This window comes from Calypte anna, chromosome 1, assembly GCF_003957555.1.
Source record: "Calypte anna isolate BGI_N300 chromosome 1, bCalAnn1_v1.p, whole genome shotgun sequence".
NCBI lineage: Eukaryota > Metazoa > Chordata > Aves > Apodiformes > Trochilidae > Calypte > Calypte anna.
The window spans coordinates 197,482,486-197,502,786 of NC_044244.1; the positions used below are offsets into that span (position 1 = coordinate 197,482,486).

General features: G+C 38.9%; 1 protein-coding gene across 5 annotated transcripts in view; it reads right to left on the minus strand.

Moving 5' to 3' along the window:
• Nucleotides 1-20,301, minus strand: part of C2CD3 (C2 domain containing 3 centriole elongation regulator) — an 80,828-nt gene that overhangs the window by 51,813 nt on the left and 8,714 nt on the right. For 4 of the 5 annotated variants that reach the window (XM_030464801.1, XM_030464808.1, XM_030464787.1 and 1 more), the window contains exons 5-13: nucleotides 19,026-19,234; nucleotides 17,932-18,064; nucleotides 12,016-12,144; nucleotides 10,132-10,276; nucleotides 9,453-9,610; nucleotides 6,949-7,167; nucleotides 5,372-5,484; nucleotides 2,376-2,494; nucleotides 415-537 (exon numbers count right to left, since the gene is read on the minus strand). In XM_030464801.1, the coding sequence (XP_030320661.1) occupies nucleotides 415-537; nucleotides 2,376-2,494; nucleotides 5,372-5,484; nucleotides 6,949-7,167; nucleotides 9,453-9,610; nucleotides 10,132-10,276; nucleotides 12,016-12,144; nucleotides 17,932-18,064; nucleotides 19,026-19,234 (1,348 nt within the window). The remainder of the gene's footprint in view (nucleotides 1-414; nucleotides 538-2,375; nucleotides 2,495-5,371; nucleotides 5,485-6,948; nucleotides 7,168-9,452; nucleotides 9,611-10,131; nucleotides 10,277-12,015; nucleotides 12,145-17,931; nucleotides 18,065-19,025; nucleotides 19,235-20,301) is intronic. The other variant, XM_030464814.1, reaches the window with a different exon arrangement.

The window sequence follows — 20,301 nt, forward strand, 5'->3', positions numbered from 1 at the left end:
AAGAGAGAGAAGGAAGAGAGAGAAGGAAGAGAGAGAAGGAAGAGAGAGAAGGAAGAGAGAGAAGGAAGAGAGAGAGAGAAGGAAGAGAGAGAGAGAAGGAAGAGAGAGAGAGAAGGAAGAGAGAGAGAGAAGGAAGAGAGAGAGAGAAGGAAGAGAGAGAAGGAAGAGAGAGAAGGAAGAGAGAGAAGGAAGAGAGAGAAGGAAGAGAGAGAAGGAAGAGAGAGAAGGAAGAGAGAGAAGGAAGAGAGAGAGAGAAGGAAGAGAGAGAGAGAAGGAAGAGAGAGAAGGAAGAGAGAGAAGGAAGAGAGAGAGAGAAGGAAGAGAGAGAGAGAAGGAAGAGGAGAAAAAACCCCAAAAGATAGAGAATATGCAGCCAAAATTAGTACCACCAGGTGATTTAACTCAAGGACATACCTTCAGTGGTCCAACTTGGGGCTGACCTTCCTCTTTTTCCACAGGTATTTCACAGCTGACAGTGAGCAGCTCAGACTGAAGAACCTGGAGTAGCTGTAGGGCTGCTGAGCCAATGGCCACTGGCTGAGGGCAGAAAAAGAATCCATTTTGTAAGATTTCTGTCAGATTTCTGTCAGATTTCAAGAATTAAGGGCATAATATAAAATAAAAGAGTTAGGGCAAGCTGTGCTCAGCCCCTCACCCTCCCCACTCCCATGCCATTTGTTTTATCAACAGGGATTTGGGGGAAAGGTTCCAAATTTGAGCCTCACTAGGACAAGAATAAGGAAAATTCTCCCAGTGCCTCCTGTAAATAGCTCCAGTTTAACACAAAAATATTGAACAACCCAAATCCTGGTAACTGAGGAAAATTTCCATGCTTAAAGATGCATAAAAATACAAAATGTTAGAGCTGCTGGGCTCCAACCTCCATATTGATTACAACACAACAGGAGATGAGTTATCACCTCCTCCTGCCTTCAGCACATGAAATGATTATACAAATATTTTTAGCCAAATAAAAGAGATTTTTCCCCTCTCCCAACACACCAGTTACACCCCTTTCTCATTAACTCCTTCCATATTGCTGAGCAAACTGTGTGCTCATTAAAACCAATGCTCCTGATTGATCCAGAAAGATCTATTTAGGGTGGGGAAGGAGAATTTTTTTTTTTTTGCCTGTCAGTCTCAAACTCAGAAAATCATTTAGTTGGGTGACAAGATGGAACAGCAACTAAACTTAAATTTAAACTACCTGCACGTGTCAGACCCGTTCAGATTCTGAGCAACCTGTTCTGGTGGGAGGTGTCCCTGCTCATTCTGAGGTTTTAGAACTAGATGATGATAGAATCATGGAATTGTCTGGGTGGGAAGGGAGCTCAGAGCTCATCAAGTCCAACCCTTGATCCACTCCCCCTGTGGTTCCCAGCCCATGGCACTCAGTGCCACATCCAGGCTCTTTGGAAATAGCTCCAGACACGGAGAATCCACCCCTTCCCTGGGCAGCCCATTCCAATGCCTGATCACCCTCTCCACAAAGAAATTCTTTCCAATCTCCAACCTAAACCTCCCCTGGCACAACTTGAGACCATGGCCTCTTGTCTTGCTGAGAGTTGCCTGGGAAAAGAGCCCAACCCCCCCTGGCTCCAACCTCCTTTCAGGGAGTTGCAGAGAGTGATGAGCTCTCCCCTGAGCCTCCTCTTCTCCAGCCTCAACACCCCCAGCTCCCTCAGCCTCTCCTCACAGCATCTCTGCTGGATCCCTTCCCCAGCCCACTTGCCTCCTTTGGACCTGCTCCAGCACCTCAAGCTCCTTCCTGAGGGGCTGAGGGGCCCAGAACTGGACACAGGACTCAAGCTGTGGCCTCCCCAGAGCTGAGCACAGGGGCAGAATCCCTTCCCTGGACCTGCTGGCCACGCTCTTCCTCAGCCAGCCCAGGATGCCATTGGCCTTCTTGGCCACCTGGCCACACTGCTGCCTCCTCTTCAGCTTCCTGCCAATCCCAGCTCCCTTTCTGCCACTCTATGCCCAGCCTGCAGCTCCCCAGGGGGTTCTTGTCTTGAACCTCATCCCATTGGGATCAGCCCAACTCTCCAGTCTCTCCAGGTCCCTCTGCAGAGCCCTCCTGCCTTCCAGCTGATCCACACTCCCCCCCAGCTTGGGGTCATCTGGGAATTTGCTGATGATGGACTCAATCCCCAATGATCTTGAAAAATCCCTTCCAACCCAAACCAGTCTGGCATTTTCTGATTTCTGGCAATGAAAATTGATCAAGAAGTGGCTCAGTTGAGCCACATTCCTTTGTTTTGCCTCTGATGAGGCCTTGGAAAAGCCAGAGCCATCCAAGTGTTTGGAAGCAAGAGAAAGGCAAAGAATTTATTTGTTATTCAATACTCAGAGTGTAAACAAGTTGGGAGAGGTACCTTCTTCTGGGTGCTTTTTCTCATGAAGATTTTAAAAGCAAGTTCAGAGCTCCCCCAGTGCTCTACCATTGTTCCACCAAACTGGACAGGGAAGACAAAACTCTGCTGGAATTTCACCCCTGCAAAGGAGATGGAAACTTGGTGAGCTCCAGGCTGGACTCAGGGCTCCCCTCTCTTTGGAGCTTCATCAGGAAGCAGGAAATCTTGAGTAGAAGGTGAGTAGAGACACATAAAGTCCAGGAGGTGTGAGGGGAAAGTGATGATGGTTCTGGGAAGGAGGGAAGAACACATCTTCCAGAAATCCAAGGTCCAAGTTAGGAGCTGAAGGAGGAAGAGCTGTTGCTGGAACCCTCAGCAAGAATCTCTCAAGGTTTCAAGCTGTTAAATTATGTTACAACCCTGCAGGTAATTTGCTGCTTGTTGTTGTTGCTCACAGGAACAGCAATTATTCAAAATTAAAATTAATCAAAATTAATTATTCAAAATTAAGTGAATGTAAATAAACTTTCCCCTTGTTAAGACAGACAATTATTTAATTTGGCATTATTTAGTAGCACCAAGCCCAAAGTAAACTGGTTTGCATTTTCCAAGGCTAAAAAATAGCAGGAGGGCTAATTAATTAATAAAATTAATGTAACAGCAGCATCTAAAGGCTGCAGCTGATCAAGTCTCTGCCATCCTGGCACAATAAAACCTTTTCACAGAGCTAAATGCAGGGAAATTCAGAAGTTTTATCTGGATCCAAATGGAAAATATACAAGAGAAGTGAGAATTCACCCCAGCTTCTCAAGAGCCACCCAGACTGATGAGTGAGCACCTGGGAGAGCCATGGGAAAGTCATTCCTGGGAAAACTGGGCAGAGAGCATCTTGCTCATGCAGCATTCCCTGCTCACTGAGGAGAGAAATTTATCCCAAATTATTCTCAGGGATACAAACTCTGGGGACTTTTCAGTTGTCCTGGTTTGGGCCAGGATAAAGGTGATTTTCTGTCTTGTACTTTTGCTTTTAGCTAAGTCTCTTGTAAGTAGTTGCACTTGCTGAAATTAACAGCAAGTTTCTCAGACAGTGTGTGCTTCTAGGATTGATAACACTTGATGTTTATAGTTACTGCTAGAGACTGGTGTGCAGAGCCAAGGACACTGCTCAGCTCTGAGGAAAACATTTTACCGTCCAGAAGGAGTAAAGAGGTCCCACCTGAGCCCTCCTTTGGGGAGGAACAGACAAGATAGATGCCAGAATTGACCAAACAGAGTATTCCATCCCATATACGTCACACTCAGTATAAATTTGAGGCATCACGAGGGCCAAGCCAGATCTTTTCCGGATATCCAGATTTCCAGACTTCTGGATTTCCTGATTTCCCTTCCTCCCTTCCTTCACCCGGCATCCTGGAAGGATCCCGTCCGTTCGCCTGCCTGTGGTCCTGATCCATCCCAGCCTGAATCTGTGTGTTCCTGCCTCCAGCTCCCAACTGCTGCTGACTCCAGGATTCCAGCCTGGACTTTCCCAGGGCTGCCCTGCAGCCTCGGTGGTGACGTGAGAGTTATTGGGGGAAAGGAGGGAGGAATGTGGTTTCCATTTTCCTGTATATTTGTATATATTTAGTAATTTTTCCTATTTATCATTACTGTTTCATTAAAGTTGTGTGGTTTAGTTCCCAACCCATCAGTCTCTCTCCCTTGTTCTCTCTCCTTTCTTTATCAAGGAGAGAGAGATTAATAGAGAGCGTCTGGTATTCGGTTTAATTGCCAGGCCAGTGTTAAACCGTGACATCAGTGAAGAGATTAAAGTCCACTGAGCTGAGCACAGGACCTGGCAAAACCTCATGGATCCACTGGACTCCCTGAGCTCTGGCAGATATTACATGGGATACTTCAGCATCTGGAAAAAAACTGGTGTGATCCAATGGTATTCCTAAAAGTAATTCCTCATCCTCATGCTCCTGCAGGAAGGATTTATGTTGAAATGAAAGGAAAGGGCTTCCTGAGCTGCTAATATGGCCCCAGGAAAAGAAATGTGCAAATTCCAATAAAAATACTTCTTGGAAGCAATAGAGTGTGTAATAAAATAAGAGACTATAAAAGAACATCACAAAAGAACTCCATAATACCAAAAAATATAACACAAAAAACATAACACAAAAAGACATAACAAAAAGCATAACAGAAAATAAAATAACACAAAATAACATAACAAAATAACACAAAATAAAATAACAGAAAATAAAATAACACAAAATAACATAACACAAAATAACATAACACAAAATAACATAACACAAAATAACATAACAAAATAACACAAAATAAAATAACAAAAAATAATATAACAAAAAAACCCACAAAATAACATAACACAAAAAACCAACACAAAAAACATAACACAAAAAATAGCACAAGAAACAAACACAAAAAATATAACACAAAAAATAGCACAAAAAAGTATAACACAAAATAACATAACACAAAATAACATAACACAAAATAACATAACACAAAATAACATAACACAAAATAACATAAGATAACATAAGATAACATAACAAAATAACACAAAATAACATAACACAGAATAACATACCAGAAAAAAACATACCAGAAAAAACCCAACACAAAAAACATAACACAGAAAAACATTACCACAAAAAACATAACACAAACTAAAATAAACATGAAATTAAATAATATATATGAAATGAAAGATTTAATTTCATGAAATAAAATGGTATAAATAAAATAAATATGAATATGAAATAATGAAATAAAATAATATAAAACCCAACATAATATATAAAACAAAATAAACCTCTTGGCTCCCTCCTCCTTGGGAGGAACATTCCACTACCTGCAGCACAGCAGCTCTGCTGGGTCATTAATCACACAATTAATCACATTTTTCAGGCAGCAAACAGAATACATAGAAACTGCTCCTAAATAATTTCTAAGAGAGAAAGGAGGACTGGAAATACAAGGAGGAAAACCCCCAGTGCTCTTACCATCCTCTGTGATTTTACTTGAAGCTACTCGAATGACTTCTGTTGCCATGGAAACCTGTCCTTTCCCATCCTTGGAAGCTCCCACAGGGAAGTGGTATTCCACAAAGAAGGTGCTGTGGGTAAAAACAGAGAGTGGATGATCTCAGTCCCCCAAAAATCCAATGTGCATGATGGAAGTGAGCACAGCAGGCAGGATGCACACTCCCAAGTTATGAAGTTGTTTGGTTTCTTTTTAGAATCACTGAACTACCTGTTTTATAAGGACTTTTAAGTGATTATCTATGTGTTAGACACTTCAAAAAAACCCAAAAAACCACAATTTCAATGTCCTGCTACACACAAAGCAGAAAAAAAACCCCAACAAACAATCCAGAAAGAGCAGAGCCTGATGCGTGAGACCACATCTGGAGGAATTATTTTCATATCTAACTTTCAGAAGCCTCCAGTGTAGATTTTCCTCAGAGAAACAGAGAAATAGGAAGCTCTCAGAAACCTGGAGAACTTAACTAACTGGAGACCAAAAAGAAATGGGTTAGGAACTGGCTGGAGAGCCGGGCCCAGAGAGTGGTGCTGAACGGGGCTGCATCAAAATGGCGGCCGGTCACTAGTGGTGTCCCCCAGGGATCAGTGTTGGGCCCAGTGCTGTTTAATATCTTGAGGGAGGATTTAGAGGAGGGGATTGAGTCCATCATCAGCAAATTCACAGATGACCCCAAGCTGGGGGGGAGTGTGGATCAGCTGGAAGGCAGGAGGGCTCTGCAGAGGGACCTGGAGAGACTGGAGAGTTGGGCTGATCCCAATGGGATGAGGTTCAAGACAAGAACCCCATGGGGAGCTGCAGGCTGGGCAGAGAGTGGCAGAAAGGGAGCTGGGATTGGCAGGAAGCTGAAGAGGAGGCAGCAGTGTGGCCAGGTGGCCAAGAAGGCCAATGGCATCCTGGGCTGGCTGAGGAAGAGCGTGGCCAGCAAGTCCAGGGAAGGGATTCTGCCCCTGTGTTCAGCTCTGGGGAGGCCACAGCTTGAGTCCTGTGTCCAGTTCTGGGCCCCTCAGCAAGGAGCTTGAGGTGCTGGAGCAGGTCCAAAGGAGGCAAGTGGGCTGGGGAAGGGATCCAGCAGAGATGCTGTGAGGAGAGACTGAGGGAGCTGGGGGTGTTGAGGCTGGAGAAGGGGAGGCTCAGGGGAGAGCTCATCACTCTCTGCAACTCCCTGAAAGGAGGTTGGAGCCAGGGGGGGGTCGCTCTCTTTTCCCAGGCAACTCTCAGCAAGACAAGAGGCCATGGTCTCAAGTTGTGCCAGGGGAGGTTTAGGTTGGAGATTGGAAAGCATTTCTTTCTGGAGAGGGTGATCAGGCATTGGAATGGGCTGCCCAGGGAAGGGGTGGATTCTCCGTGTCTGGAGCTATTTCCAAAGAGCCTGGATGTGGCACTGAGTGCCATGGGCTGGGAACCACAGGGGGAGTGGATCAAGGGTTGGACTTGAGGATCTCTGAGGTCCCTTCCAACCCAGACAATTCTAGGATTCTATGATTCAAATCCACCTTGAAGCCCCCATCTGCTGAGAAAAAACAACCTTTCTTACCACTTAGAACCTAAAGCAGGTCGTGGAGGTTTCCCTGCTGAACTTTTCTTTCTTGGGGTCACCTGGAGGATCTCAGGAGGGATTTTCAAGCTTTCAATGATGACTCTGGCCAGGTGTATCCTCCCCAGCAATGCCAACCTGGCTGCACTCAGGGATCTGGGATGAGCTGCTCCTGGGTCTTCTCCCAGAGGAGGAGCAAGGGGTCTATTGGGAGAGCAGCTGAAAAGAAAAAAAAAAGTCAGGATTACACAAATGTTCTTAAGAGGACCATGTGGAAGGGAAAAGTGTAACTTGAGGGGTGGCATTGAAAAGCTGCTCATAATTCATTAAAATCCATATTTAAAAATTATTTTTGAAAACTAATGTGGTGGGCTCCATAACAGAAATCTTACAATATATAATTTTATATATATATATATATATGTAAAATATATAAAATGTATAAAATATATAAAATATATAAAATAAATATATATAAAAATATATATAATACCAGCTACTCTCTCAACAGAGAGAGTAATATTATATCAGATTCAATGGGGAAAAAAACAATGTATATTCCCCACTCTTGAAGTTCTGAAAAAAAAAAAACCAACTTACACAATCTAAGTCTTCAGAAAGAAAAGATTAATTTATTGTCAAACAAAAAAAGGAGAAAATAGAGTTGTACACAGGTCCCTCCTACAGGGGAACAACAAGGATTTTATCACAATTTAAAATTTCACTTGCACTTTATTTGTAAGACTTGTAAATGGTTTTGTGTTGGTACCTCTGAAGACAGGAATTTTAGCTGAATGGCAAGATAGCAGTGAGGAAAGTTTCAGAAATATTGTTTGGAGCTGAATTAGGGAAAAAAAAAGTCAAAAAAACTTAAAACTAACTGGTGTTGTATTAGTAAAGCTTGATAACTGGATTTTTAGGAATCCTGTTTTATTGGTTCAGAAAGAAAAGGGAATTCCACAGAAGTGCCACAGAAAAAATGGGAATACAGTTTAGATCAGGTCAGAACAGAAGCTGATTTATTGATTTTAGTAATCAGCTATGGGAGAGAACACAGATCAAAAGAGAAACAGCCCCTGTAAAGCAGGGGCTTTAAAATAGGATGTAAAATAGGATGAGATTTCTTTTCTGTTACACAGACAGGGACACAGGACAGTTCTAAGCTGATCTGGAGGGTGGTTTTTAGAATCCTAGAATTGTCTGGGTTGGAAGGGACCTCAGAGATCATCAAGTCCAACCCTTGATCCACTCCCCCCGTGGTTCCCAGCCCATGGCACTCAGTGCCACATCCAGGCTCTTTGGAAATAGCTCCAGACACGGAGAATCCACCCCTTCCCTGGGCAGCCCATTCCAATGCCTGATCACCCTCTCCAGAAAGAAATTCTTTCCAATCTCCAACCTAAACCTCCCCTGGCACAACTTGAGACCATGGCCTCTTGTCTTGCTGAGAGTTGCCTGGGAAAAGAGACCAACCCCCCCCTGGCTCCAACCTCCTTTCAGGGAGTTGCAGAGAGTGATGAGCTCTCCCCTGAGCCTCCTCTTCTCCAGCCTCAACACCCCCAGCTCCCTCAGCCTCTCCTCACAGCATCTCTGCTGGATCCCTTCCCCAGCCCACTTGCCTCCTTTGGACCTGCTCCAGCACCTCAAGCTCCTTCCTGAGGGGCTGAGGGGCCCAGAACTGGACACAGGACTCAAGCTGTGGCCTCCCCAGAGCTGAGCACAGGGGCAGAATCCCTTCCCTGGACCTGCTGGCCACGCTCTTCCTCAGCCAGCCCAGGATGCCATTGGCCTTCTTGGCCACCTGGGCACACTGCTGCCTCCTCTTCAGCTTCCTGCCAATCCCAGCTCCCTTTCTGCCACTCTCTGCCCAGCCTGGAGCTCCCCATGGGGTTCTTGTCTTGAACCTCATCCCATTGGGATCAGCCCATCTCTCCAGTCTCTCCAGGTCCCTCTGCAGAGCCCTCCTGCCTTCCAGCTGATCCACACTTCCTCCCAGCTTGGTGTCATCTGCGAATTTGCTGATGATGGACTCAATCCCCTCATCTAAATCCTCACTCAAGATATTAAACAGCACTGGGCCCAACACTGATCCCTGGGGGACACCACTAGTGACCGGCCGCCATTTTGATGCAGCCCCGTTCAGCACCACTCTCTGGGCCCGGCCCTCCAGCCAGTTCCTAACCCAGCACAGGGTGCTCCTGTCCAAGCTGTGGGCTGACAGCTTTTTCATTCAAAATGTTATTACTTGGTTTACTCCATTCCTTGCAAACTCCTGATTTTAACTAATTGCACCTCAATAGTTTACTTAACAAGGTGCAGAAATCCCTGGGTGATGAGGAATTTCCATCATTCCCAGAGATGCCAGGGAAATTCCCCACCAAAATGGCTTTTCAGTGAATGGTGTGATGAGGATGGAGCACAAGAATTTAGTGGGGGTTGTGCTGAAACCACCTTAAAATGAGTCAGATCCTAGAAAAAAACCCCTCAGGAATGCAACTATTTACCTGGGTTTAATTTCTGCCACCTTCTGAGCCAGATCCAAGGTGTTAAAATCTTTCTGTGGATTCACTGTTTCAGCTTTCTTGAGAGTTTCTCTCTTGGTTATTTTTTTGGAGGTGTTTCCATCATCATCACTGAGATCACTGAAACTGGAATCAGATTTCTGAAACAAACAAGTGATGTGTAAGCAGGAAATAAGAAGACAACTCCTATTATAAATAAAAAAGGCAACTAGTGGTGATGATAAATAAAGAAAACCACCTTGTGGATGGTATAAATCAAAAGGATTACAATCACATCCTATTTTTCATATAGGCATTAAAAAAAAAATAAAAATCTTCATGGAGAGCCTCAATCCTAACAATTTCCAGGCTCACTGCTTCACTTTATAGTATTCTTTCAATAATATTTAGTATATTAAACAATTAATTAAACAATTAAACATATTTAATATATTAAATAATATTTAAGAATAATAATATTTAAGAATAATAATTTAATAATAATAATAATATTCTTTTTAATAATATTAAGCAATGTTCTCACAAGTTTCTCTAAGACACTTAACAATCATGAAGCCTGAAACATTAAACTCTTTAAATTATTCTTATTTTGATGCAGGCATCTGATTTTCTTCACCTCAGGGGTTACAGATTAAACGTTTTCCTTTTGTTCTTCACTTACAGGAGTTGTGTAAAAAAGACTTTCCAGCAGACTCTGGTCATAGAGGGGATCATTGAGCTCACTGTCAAACACCTCACTTCCCAAGGAAAGAGAATCCAGAAGGGAACCTGCTCGATCCCAGGAATGCAGAGGAGAGAAATCACCACTGGGGACACAGGAGAAAAGAAACAGAAATGAAAATTGCAAATTCTGAAGTGAATTTATTGGGGATTCTGACAGCATTCTCCCTTCTACACTGGGTTAGTTTCTACCCCTGATATTTATCCACAGGGATAACTTTTGGGATGCTTTAAGATACCAGCAACACTTAAGGGCAGCTTAAGAAAAAATAAATACAAGATGTGTTTGAGTAAATAAATGAAAAGTATCTTTGGAACCTGGTTGGGACAAAGTGGGATGGTTTTTATTTTTATTTTCTGTTCCTGCTGTGAGCTCAAAACCATTTTATGATCTGCAAACATTGCAGCATTGAACAAAAACTTAACAATAAGGGCAAAAGATACAGGAAGTGAAATTCTGAACCCTGCCTACACAGGAGCTTCATAGGCCTGGTTGCATCACTTATACCCTTCCTCATAAAATGAGAAAAAAAAAAGGTCAATTTAATGTTTGGAGAAATATTAGAAGTAATTACTGATTCTCTCTTTAATTTACAGACTGCAAGTTCTTCAAAGAAATATTGTTTCATGCACATTTTAGAACACAATAGTTACAACTTTTTAACTTCATTTACCAAAGATTTTTCATCTTTCTGACAAAATTTATCCACTTTGTGCTACCCAAGCTCTCACATATCAAGGTTGAGAGGAAGTTGAAGTACAAAACACCCCCACCACTCGCACATGTGATACAATGGACACATCCAGTCACTAGTGGTGTCCCCCAGGGATCAGTGTTGGGCCCAGTGCTGTTTAATATCTTGAGTGAGGATTTAGAGGAGGGGATTGAGTCCATCATCAGCAAATTCCCAGATGACACCAAGCTGGGGGGGAGTGTGGATCAGCTGGAAGGCAGGAGGGCTCTGCAGAGGGACCTGGAGAGACTGGAGAGTTGGGCTGATCCCAATGGGATGAGGTTCAAGACAAGAACCCCGTGGGGAGCTGCAGGCTGGGCAGAGAGTGGCAGAAAGGGAGCTGGGATTGCCAGGAAGCTGAAGAGGAGGCAGCAGTGTGCCCAGGTGGCCAAGAAGGCCAATGGCATCCTGGGCTGGCTGAGGAAGAGCGTGGCCAGCAGGTCCAGGGAAGGGATTCTGCCCCTGTGCTCAGCTCTGGGGAGGCCACAGCTTGAGTCCTGTGTCCAGTTCTGGGCCCCTCAGCCCCTCAGGAAGGAGCTTGAGGTGCTGGAGCAGGTCCAAAGGAGGCAAGTGGGCTGGGGAAGGGATCCAGCAGAGATGCTGTGAGGAGAGGCTGAGGGAGCTGGGGGTGTTGAGGCTGGAGAAGAGGAGACTCAGGGGAGACCTCATCACTCTCTGCAACTCCCTGAAAGGAGGTTGGAGCCAGGGGGGGGTTGGTCTCTTTTCCCAGGCAACTCTCAGCAAGACAAGAGGCCATGGTCTCAAGTTGTGCCAGGGGAGGTTTAGGTTGGAGATTGGAAAGCATTTCTTTCTGGAGAGGGTGATCAGGCATTGGAATGGGCTGCCCAGGGAAGGGGTGGATTCTCCGTGTCTGGAGCTATTTCCAAAGAGCCTGGATGTGGCACTGAGTGCCATGGGCTGGGAACCACGGGGGGAGTGGCTCAAGGGTTGGACTTGAGGATCTCTGAGGTCCCTTCCAACCCAGACAATTCTAGGATTCTATGATTTTGAGAAACATGGAGAGCTTGAAGAGGTGTTTTTCAGTAAAAAGTGCTCAAAATACAAGAGTTTTTCAGCTGCACCCCACTCACCTGCCCAGCAGTAACTGTATTGCTCTCTCTTCAGAGTTCAACCCAAATTGCTGACCTGAAACTTCAGAGCTGAAGAGTTGGGGATCTTCAGGAGGAGGCACAAAACTGGAGTTCAAGCTTTTTGGGCTCCTGGGTAACAGCAATTGCAGCACAGGGAGCAGTGAAAAAAAAACAGAAATAAAGATATCAAGGCATGTTCAAGATTAATGCATCAGGGATACAAATCAAAGGTTATGTCCAGGCTTTTCCAGTTTGTGGCTTCATCTCTAGATAAATAAACAAACTTCCTGCAACCTTGCAGTCTGATGCATCCAGAAAGTCCCATGCAAAACCTTCTTTGCATTTTGTCACAGAAAAGGTGACAACTTTTCCAAGCTGAATAGGTTGGAAAAGGGATTTAAAATGATTTGAGTCCAACTGTAAAGGTTGGCCCAGTCCTGCAGCTCAAGCAGAGCTGCTGCCAACAAGAAGTTTGAAAAAACTGGAATAATAATTAAGAATTTAAATTGTGCTTGCAATAACATCACTGACTGGCAAAGACAATGAGACTATTTGCTGGTTTCTAGCAGATCAAAAGGCAATATTTCTAAAAAAAAAAGGAATAAGTTTCTCCTTATATTATCATCATATCATTATTATTATTATTATTAATTATTATTATTAATAATTATTATTATCCTCCTCTCTCCAAAAAAGTTTTTTCATCATCATCATCATCATCATCATCATCATCATCATCATCATCATCATCATCCTTCTCTCTCCAAAAACGTTTTATCATCATCATTATTATTATCACTAATTATTATTATTATGATCCTTCTCTCTCCAAGAGTTTTTTCATTATTATTATTATTTTTATTATTTTCCTTGTCTCTCCATGTTTTTAATCATCATCATTATTATTAATTATTATCCTCCTCTCTCCAAAAAAGTTTTTTCATCATCATAATTATTATTCATTATTATTATCTTTCTCTCTCCAAGTTTTTCATCATAATTATTATTAATTATTATTATTATCATCCCGTCTCCAAAAAAGTTTTTTCATCATCATCATCATCATCATCATCATATTATTATTATTATTCATTATTATTATCTTCCTCTCTCCAAAAAGTTTTTCATCATCATCATCATTATTATTATCCTACTCTCTCAAAAACATTTTTTTCATCATCATTATTAATTATTATTATTATCCTCCTCTCTCCAAGTTTTTTCATCATCATTATTATTATTAATTATTATTATCTTCCTCTCTCCAAAAGTTTTTTCATCATCATCATCATCACCATAATCATCATCATTATTATTCATTATTATTATCATCTTCCTCTCTCCAAAAAAGTTTTCATCATCATCATATTAATTATTAATATTATCCTCCTCTCTCTACAAGTTTTTTCATCATCATCATCATCATTATTATTATCCTTCTCTCTCTAAGTTTTTTCATCATTATTATTATTATCCTTCTCTCTCCAAGTTTTTTCATCATAATTATTAATCATTATTATTATCATCCTGTCTCCAAAAAAGTTTTTTCATCATCATCATCATCATATTATTATTATTATTCATTATTATTATCTTCCTCTCTCAAGTTTTTTCATCATCATTATTATTATTCATTATCTTCCTCTCTCCAAAAGTTTTTTCATCATTATTATTATTATTAATTATTATCTTCCTCTCTCCAAAAAATTTTTTTCACCATCATCATTATCATTATTAATTATTATTATTATCCTCCTCTCTCCAAAAGTTTTTTCATCATCATCACCATAATCATCATTATTATTATTATTCATTATTATCATCTTCCTCTCTCCAAAAGTTTTCATCATCATCATTATTAGTATTATTATTATCCTCCTCTTTCAAAAAGTTTTTTCATCATTATTATTATTAATTATTATTATTATCCTCCTCTTTCAAAAAGTTTTTTCATCACTATTATTATTAATTATTATTATTATCTTCCTCTCTCCAAAAGTTTTTTCATCATCATCATTATTATTCATTATCTTCCTCTCTCCAAAAGATTTTTCATTATTATTATTATTTTTATTCTTATCCTTCTCTCCAAAAGTTTTTTCATCATTATTATTATTACTATCCTACTCTCTCAAAAAATTTTTTTTCATCATCATCATCATCATTATTATTATTAATTATTATTATTATCCACCTCTCTCCAAAAAAGTTTTTTCATCATCATTATTATTATCTTCCTCTCTCCAAAAGTTTTTTCATCATCATCACCATAATCATCATTATTACTATTATCTTCCTCTCTCCAAAAAAGTTTTCATCATCATCATCATTATTATTAATTATTATTATCTTCCTCTCTCCAAGTTTTTTCATCATCATCATCATCATCATTATTATTAATTATTATTATCTTTCTCTCTCCAAGTTTTTTCATCATAATTATTATTAATTATTATTATTATTATCATCCTGTCTCCAAAAAAGTTTTTTCATCATCATCATTATTATTCATTATTATCTTCCTCTCTCCAAAAGTTTTTTCATTATTATTATTATTATTTTTATTATTATCCTACTCTCTCCAAAAAAGTTTTTTTCATCATCATCATTATCATTAATTATTAATATTATTATCCTCCTCTCTCCAAAAAAGCTTTTCCATCATCATTATTATTATTATTTATTATTATTATCTTCCTCTCTGTAAAAGTTTTTTCATCATTATTATCCTTCTCTCTCCAAGTTTTTTCATCATAATTATTATTTTTATTAATATCATCCTGTCTCCAAAAAACTTTTTTCATCATCATCATCATCATCATCATCATCATCATCATCATCATCATCATCATATTATTATTATTCATTATTATCTTCCTCTCTCCAAAAGTTTTTTCATCATCATTATTATTAATTATTATTATCCTCCTCTCTCCAAAAAAGTTTTTTCATCATCATCACCATAATCATCATCATTATTATTATTATTATTCATTATTATAATCTTCCTTTCTCCAAAAAATTTTTTTCATCATCATCATCATTATTATTAATTATTATTATTATTATTCTCTCTCCAAAAGTTTTTTCATCATCATCATCATTATTATTATTCATTATTATTATTATCTTCCTCTCTGTAAAAGTTTTTTCATCATTATTATTATTATCCTTCTCTCTCCAAGTTTTTTCATCATAATTATTATTATTATCCTCCTCCCTCCAAAAAGTTTTTTCATCATCATCATTATTATTATTCATTATTATTATTCATTATCTTCCTCTCTCCAAGTTTTTTCATCATCATCATCATTATTATCCTTCTCTAAAAATTTTTTCATCATTATTATCCTTTTCTCTCCAAGTTTTTCCATCATAATTATTATTATTATTAATAATTATCCTCCTCCCTTCAAAAAGTTTTTTCATCATCATCATCATCATTATTATTATTATCTTCCTCTCTCCAAAAGTTTTTTCATCATCATTATTATTATTATTATTCTACTCTCTCCAAAGAATTTTTTCATCATCATTATTATTATTATTAGTTATTATTATCCTCCTCTTTCCACAAGATTTTTCATCATTATTATTATTATTATCCTTTTCTCTCTCCAAGTTTTTTCATCATAATTATTATTAATTATTATTATTATCATCCTGTCTCCAAAAAAGTTTTTTCATCATCATCATTATTATTCATTATTATCTTCCTCTCTCCAAGTTTTTTCATTATTATTATTATTTTTATTATTATCCTACTCTCTCCAAAAAAGTTTTTTCATCATCATCATTATCATTATTAATTATTAATATTATTATCCTCCTCTCTCCAAAAAAGCTTTTCCATCATCATTATTATTATTATTTATTATTATTATCTTCCTCTCTGTAAAAGTTTTTTCATCATTATTATCCTTCTCTCTCCAAGTTTTTTCATCATAATTATTATTATTTTTAATATCATCCTGTCTCCAAAAAACTTTTTTCATCATCATCATATTATTATTATTATTATTATTCATTATTATCTTCCTCTCTCCAAAAGTTTTTTCATCATCATTATTATTAATTATTATTATCCTTCTCTCTCCAAAAAAGTATTTTCATCATCATAATTATTATTCATTATCTTCCTCTCTCCAAAAGTTTTTTCATTATTATTATTATTATTTTTATTATTATCCTCCTCTCTCCAAAAGTTTTTCATCATTATTATTATTATTATCCTACTCTCTCCAAAAAATTTTTTTCATCATCATCATTATTAATTATTATTATCTTCCTCTCTCCAAAAGTTTTTTCATCATCATTATTATTAATTATTATTATCCTCCTCTCTCCAAAAGTTTTTTCATCATCATCACCATAATCATCATCATTATTATTATTATTCATTATTATTATCATCTTCCTCTCTCCAAAAAAATTTTTTTTCATCATCATTATTATTAATTATTATTATTATTCTCTCTCCAAAAGTTTTTTCATCATCATCATCATCATTATTATTCATTATTATTATTATCTTCCTCTCTGTAAAAGTTTTTTCATAATTATTATTATTATCCTTCTCCAAGTTTTTTCATCATAATTATTATTATCCTCCTCCTTCCAAAAAGTTTTTCATCATCATTATTATTATTCATTATTATCTTCCTCTCTCCAAAAGTTTTTTCATCATCATTATTATTAATTATTATTATTCTACTCTCTCCAAATAATTTTTATCATCATTATTATTATTAATTATTATTATTCTACTCTCTCCAAATAATTTTTTATCATCATTATTATTATTAATTATTATTATTATCCTCCTCTTTCCAAAAAAGTTTTTTCATCATCATCATCATCATTATTATCCTTCTCTCTCTAAAAATTTTTTCATCATTATTAATATTATTATCCTTTTCTCTCCAAGTTTTTCCATCATAACTATTATTATTAATTATTATCCTCCTCCCTCCAAAAAGTTTTTTCATCATTATTATTATTATTATTCATTATTATTATCTTCCTCTCTCCAAGTTTTTTCATCATCATTATTATTATTATTAATTATTATTATTATCATCCTCTCTCCAAAAGTTTTTATCAACATCATCATCATTATTATTATATTTATTACCATAAATATTATAAATTAAATATTATATTTATATTATAAAATATATTATATTTAATATATATTTAAAATATACATTTAAAATAGATATTTAAATATTATAAATTAAATATTATTATTATATAATAATATATTATTATGATTATCCTACTCTCTCCAAAAGTTTTTTCATCATCATCATAATCATATTATTATTATCATTATCATTATTATCATTATTATTATTATCCTTCTCTCTAAAAAAAAAGTTCTTTCCTGTAAAAACTACCAATTTCTCTTAAAAATCTTCAATTTCAGCTTCACTGAGCTGAGAATAATTCTAAACAAAGCTGGAATTAGAAGCTGAAAAGGCACCAACAGGTTTTTTTTTCCAGTGTTCTCAGAAAGCTGACACAGTTGGGTATTGCAGCACCAGGAGATGCAAACTAGAATATGCAAAAGTATCCATTTTATGTCACTAATTACTTAAATTCCTTTCAAAACCTGTTCTCTAAGTTGAGGATTTAGTTGGCTGCACATTACTCTTATTCCTTATAATCAAAAATACACAAATATCCTCCAAATGAAGCCAGTGGCTTCAATTCCTCAGTTTTAATCTTCTTTAATCAATCAAAATCAATTAATCAAATTTAAGTTTCCACTCACAAGTAGAAATTAATTTCCCATTTGAAGGAGAATCCTAAAACCCATCCCACAAACCTCAGTATTTCAAGTTTTCTTGGTCAGGTTTCAAGATTTATGGTTTGGAATTTAATCTCCTTTCCCCTTTTTTCCCCCAAGCTCACTTTGCTGGGGCTCTGAAATCCTCTCTCTTGATCAGAGGGGTCACTTCATCCAGCTCAATCTCCATCTCTGGGGTGGACTTCAGTGCAGAAAGCACCATGGCATCCCTGAGCTTATTGCCTTGGTCCAAAAGAGCTGAGAAATAAAGAGAGATTAAATTGAAATTGAATTAAATTTGATTAAATTCAATTGAAAAAAAAATGATTAAAAATAAATTCAGCATTCAAATGGGATTTAAAAGGTGCAGACACCAAAAAAAGTGGCAGCTACAGTCAGGAAAATGCTTTCTGTTGTTTATATAAAACTCTGTTTATATAAAATTCTGTTTATATAAAACTTTATATATAAACTCTGCTACAGAGAATAAAACAGGAGCAAAGCTGGGAGTAATCCTTGATCAGTCTCTACTCTGAGGTGAGCAAAGAACTCATCTGCCTGCACCCAGTCAGGTACTGGAGGGGTTAATTAAGACAAATCAGCAAATTTAATTAATGGAAGAGCAGTTTGTCACCTTAGGACAGCCTTAGGCAGCTGAATTTTAGGTTTTCTCTGTAAATGTCAGAAAAAACCTCAAAACACAACAGGTTTGGAGTTCTGCTCTACTTGGATGCTCATCTGAACCCAGCCCAGGTGGTCCCTGATCTAAAAGGAAATGTAAAAAAAGCATCAAAAATGATGGAAAAGAAATAATTTTCCATCTGAGAATGCCAAGAGTTGAGAAACCCTCCCAAGATGTGCCCAAGACCTTTGATGGACACCTCAGAAGATGTCTCGGTGATTAAAAATTAACTTTTTTATTTTATTTTATTTTTATTTTTTTTTTCTTTTTTTTTTTTTTAACCCCTCCAGCCCAAAGTTCAAGAATTCTGCTAGAGCTGGATGTTTTCCCTCCATCAGGATGCTCAAACCACCTCCCAACAAGACTAAATCATCACTTTTTAAAATAAAGACCTTTTTCATCCTGATTTTCTGTTTGAGCTCATAAAGCCAGAGTGCAAATTATCCCTTTTCCTTCAGTATTTATCTGTGATATTATCACCAGGAATATTATTATGCTCCTAGAAATATCAAAAGGTGATGGCAGCTGCAGACAAACCTGAGATCAGATCTTTTGCAGCTGGGTTGTGCAGGGACAGCACCCTCAGGTTTGTTCTGGAAGGGTCAGCACTGCTGAGCAGCTCCTCTTGCTGCTGGGAGGGAGTCACTTCCAGATGTTCCTCTGATAAAATCTGGTGGTGAGGAGGAGATGAAGTGTCCTGCCTGTTTCCTGAGGCCTCTGGAAAGAGCAAATGGTCCTTTCCTCTACTGGAAAGTGCAAAAAGAAAAAAAAAATTAAAAAAAAAAAATCAGTCATAACCAAAGAGGAGCAGGAAAGGGATTTAATCATAGATTAATCATAGAATCGACTGGGTTGGGAGGGACCTCAGAGATCATCAAGTCCAACCCTTGATCCACTCCCCCCGTGGTTCCCAGCCCATGGCACTCAGTGCCACATCCAGGCTCTTTGGAAATAGCTCCAGACACGGAGAATCCACCCCTTCCCTGGGCAGCCCATTCCAATGCCTGATCACCCTCTCCACAAAGAAATTCTTTCCAATCTCCAACCTAAACCTCCCCTGGCACAACTTGAGACCATGGCCTCTTGTCTTGCTGAGAGTTGCCTGGGAAAAGAGACCAACCCCCCCCTGGCTCCAACCTCCTTTCAGGGAGTTGCAGAGAGTGAGGAGCTCTCCCCTGAGCCTCCTCTTCTCCAGCCTCAACACCCCCAGCTCCCTCAGCCTCTCCTCACAGCATCTCTGCTGGATCCCTTCACCAGCCCACTTGCCTCCTTTGGACCTGCTCCAGCACCTCAAGCTCCTTCCTGAGGGGCTGAGGGGCCCAGAACTGGACACAGGACTCAAGCTGTGGCCTCCCCAGAGCTGAGCACAGGGGCAGAATCCCTTCCCTGGACCTGCTGGCCACGCTCTTCCTCAGCCAGCCCAGGATGCCATTGGCCTTCTTGGCCACCTGGGCACACTGCTGCCTCCTCTTCAGCTTCCTGCCAATCCCAGCTCCCTTTCTGCCACTCTGTGCCCAGCCTGGAGCTCCCCATGGGCTTCTTGTCTTGAACCTCATCCCATTGGGATCAGCCCAACTCTCCAGTCTCTCCAGGTCCCTCTGCAGAGCCCTCCTGCCTTCCAGCTGATCCACACTCCCCCCCAGCTTGGGGTCATCTGGGAATTTGCTGATGATGGACTCAATCCCCTCATCTAAATCCTCACTCAAGATATTAAACAGCACTGGGCCCAACACTGATCCCTGGGGGACACCACTAGTGACCGGCCGCCATTTTGATGCAGCCCCGTTCAGCACCACTCTCTGGGCCCGGCCCT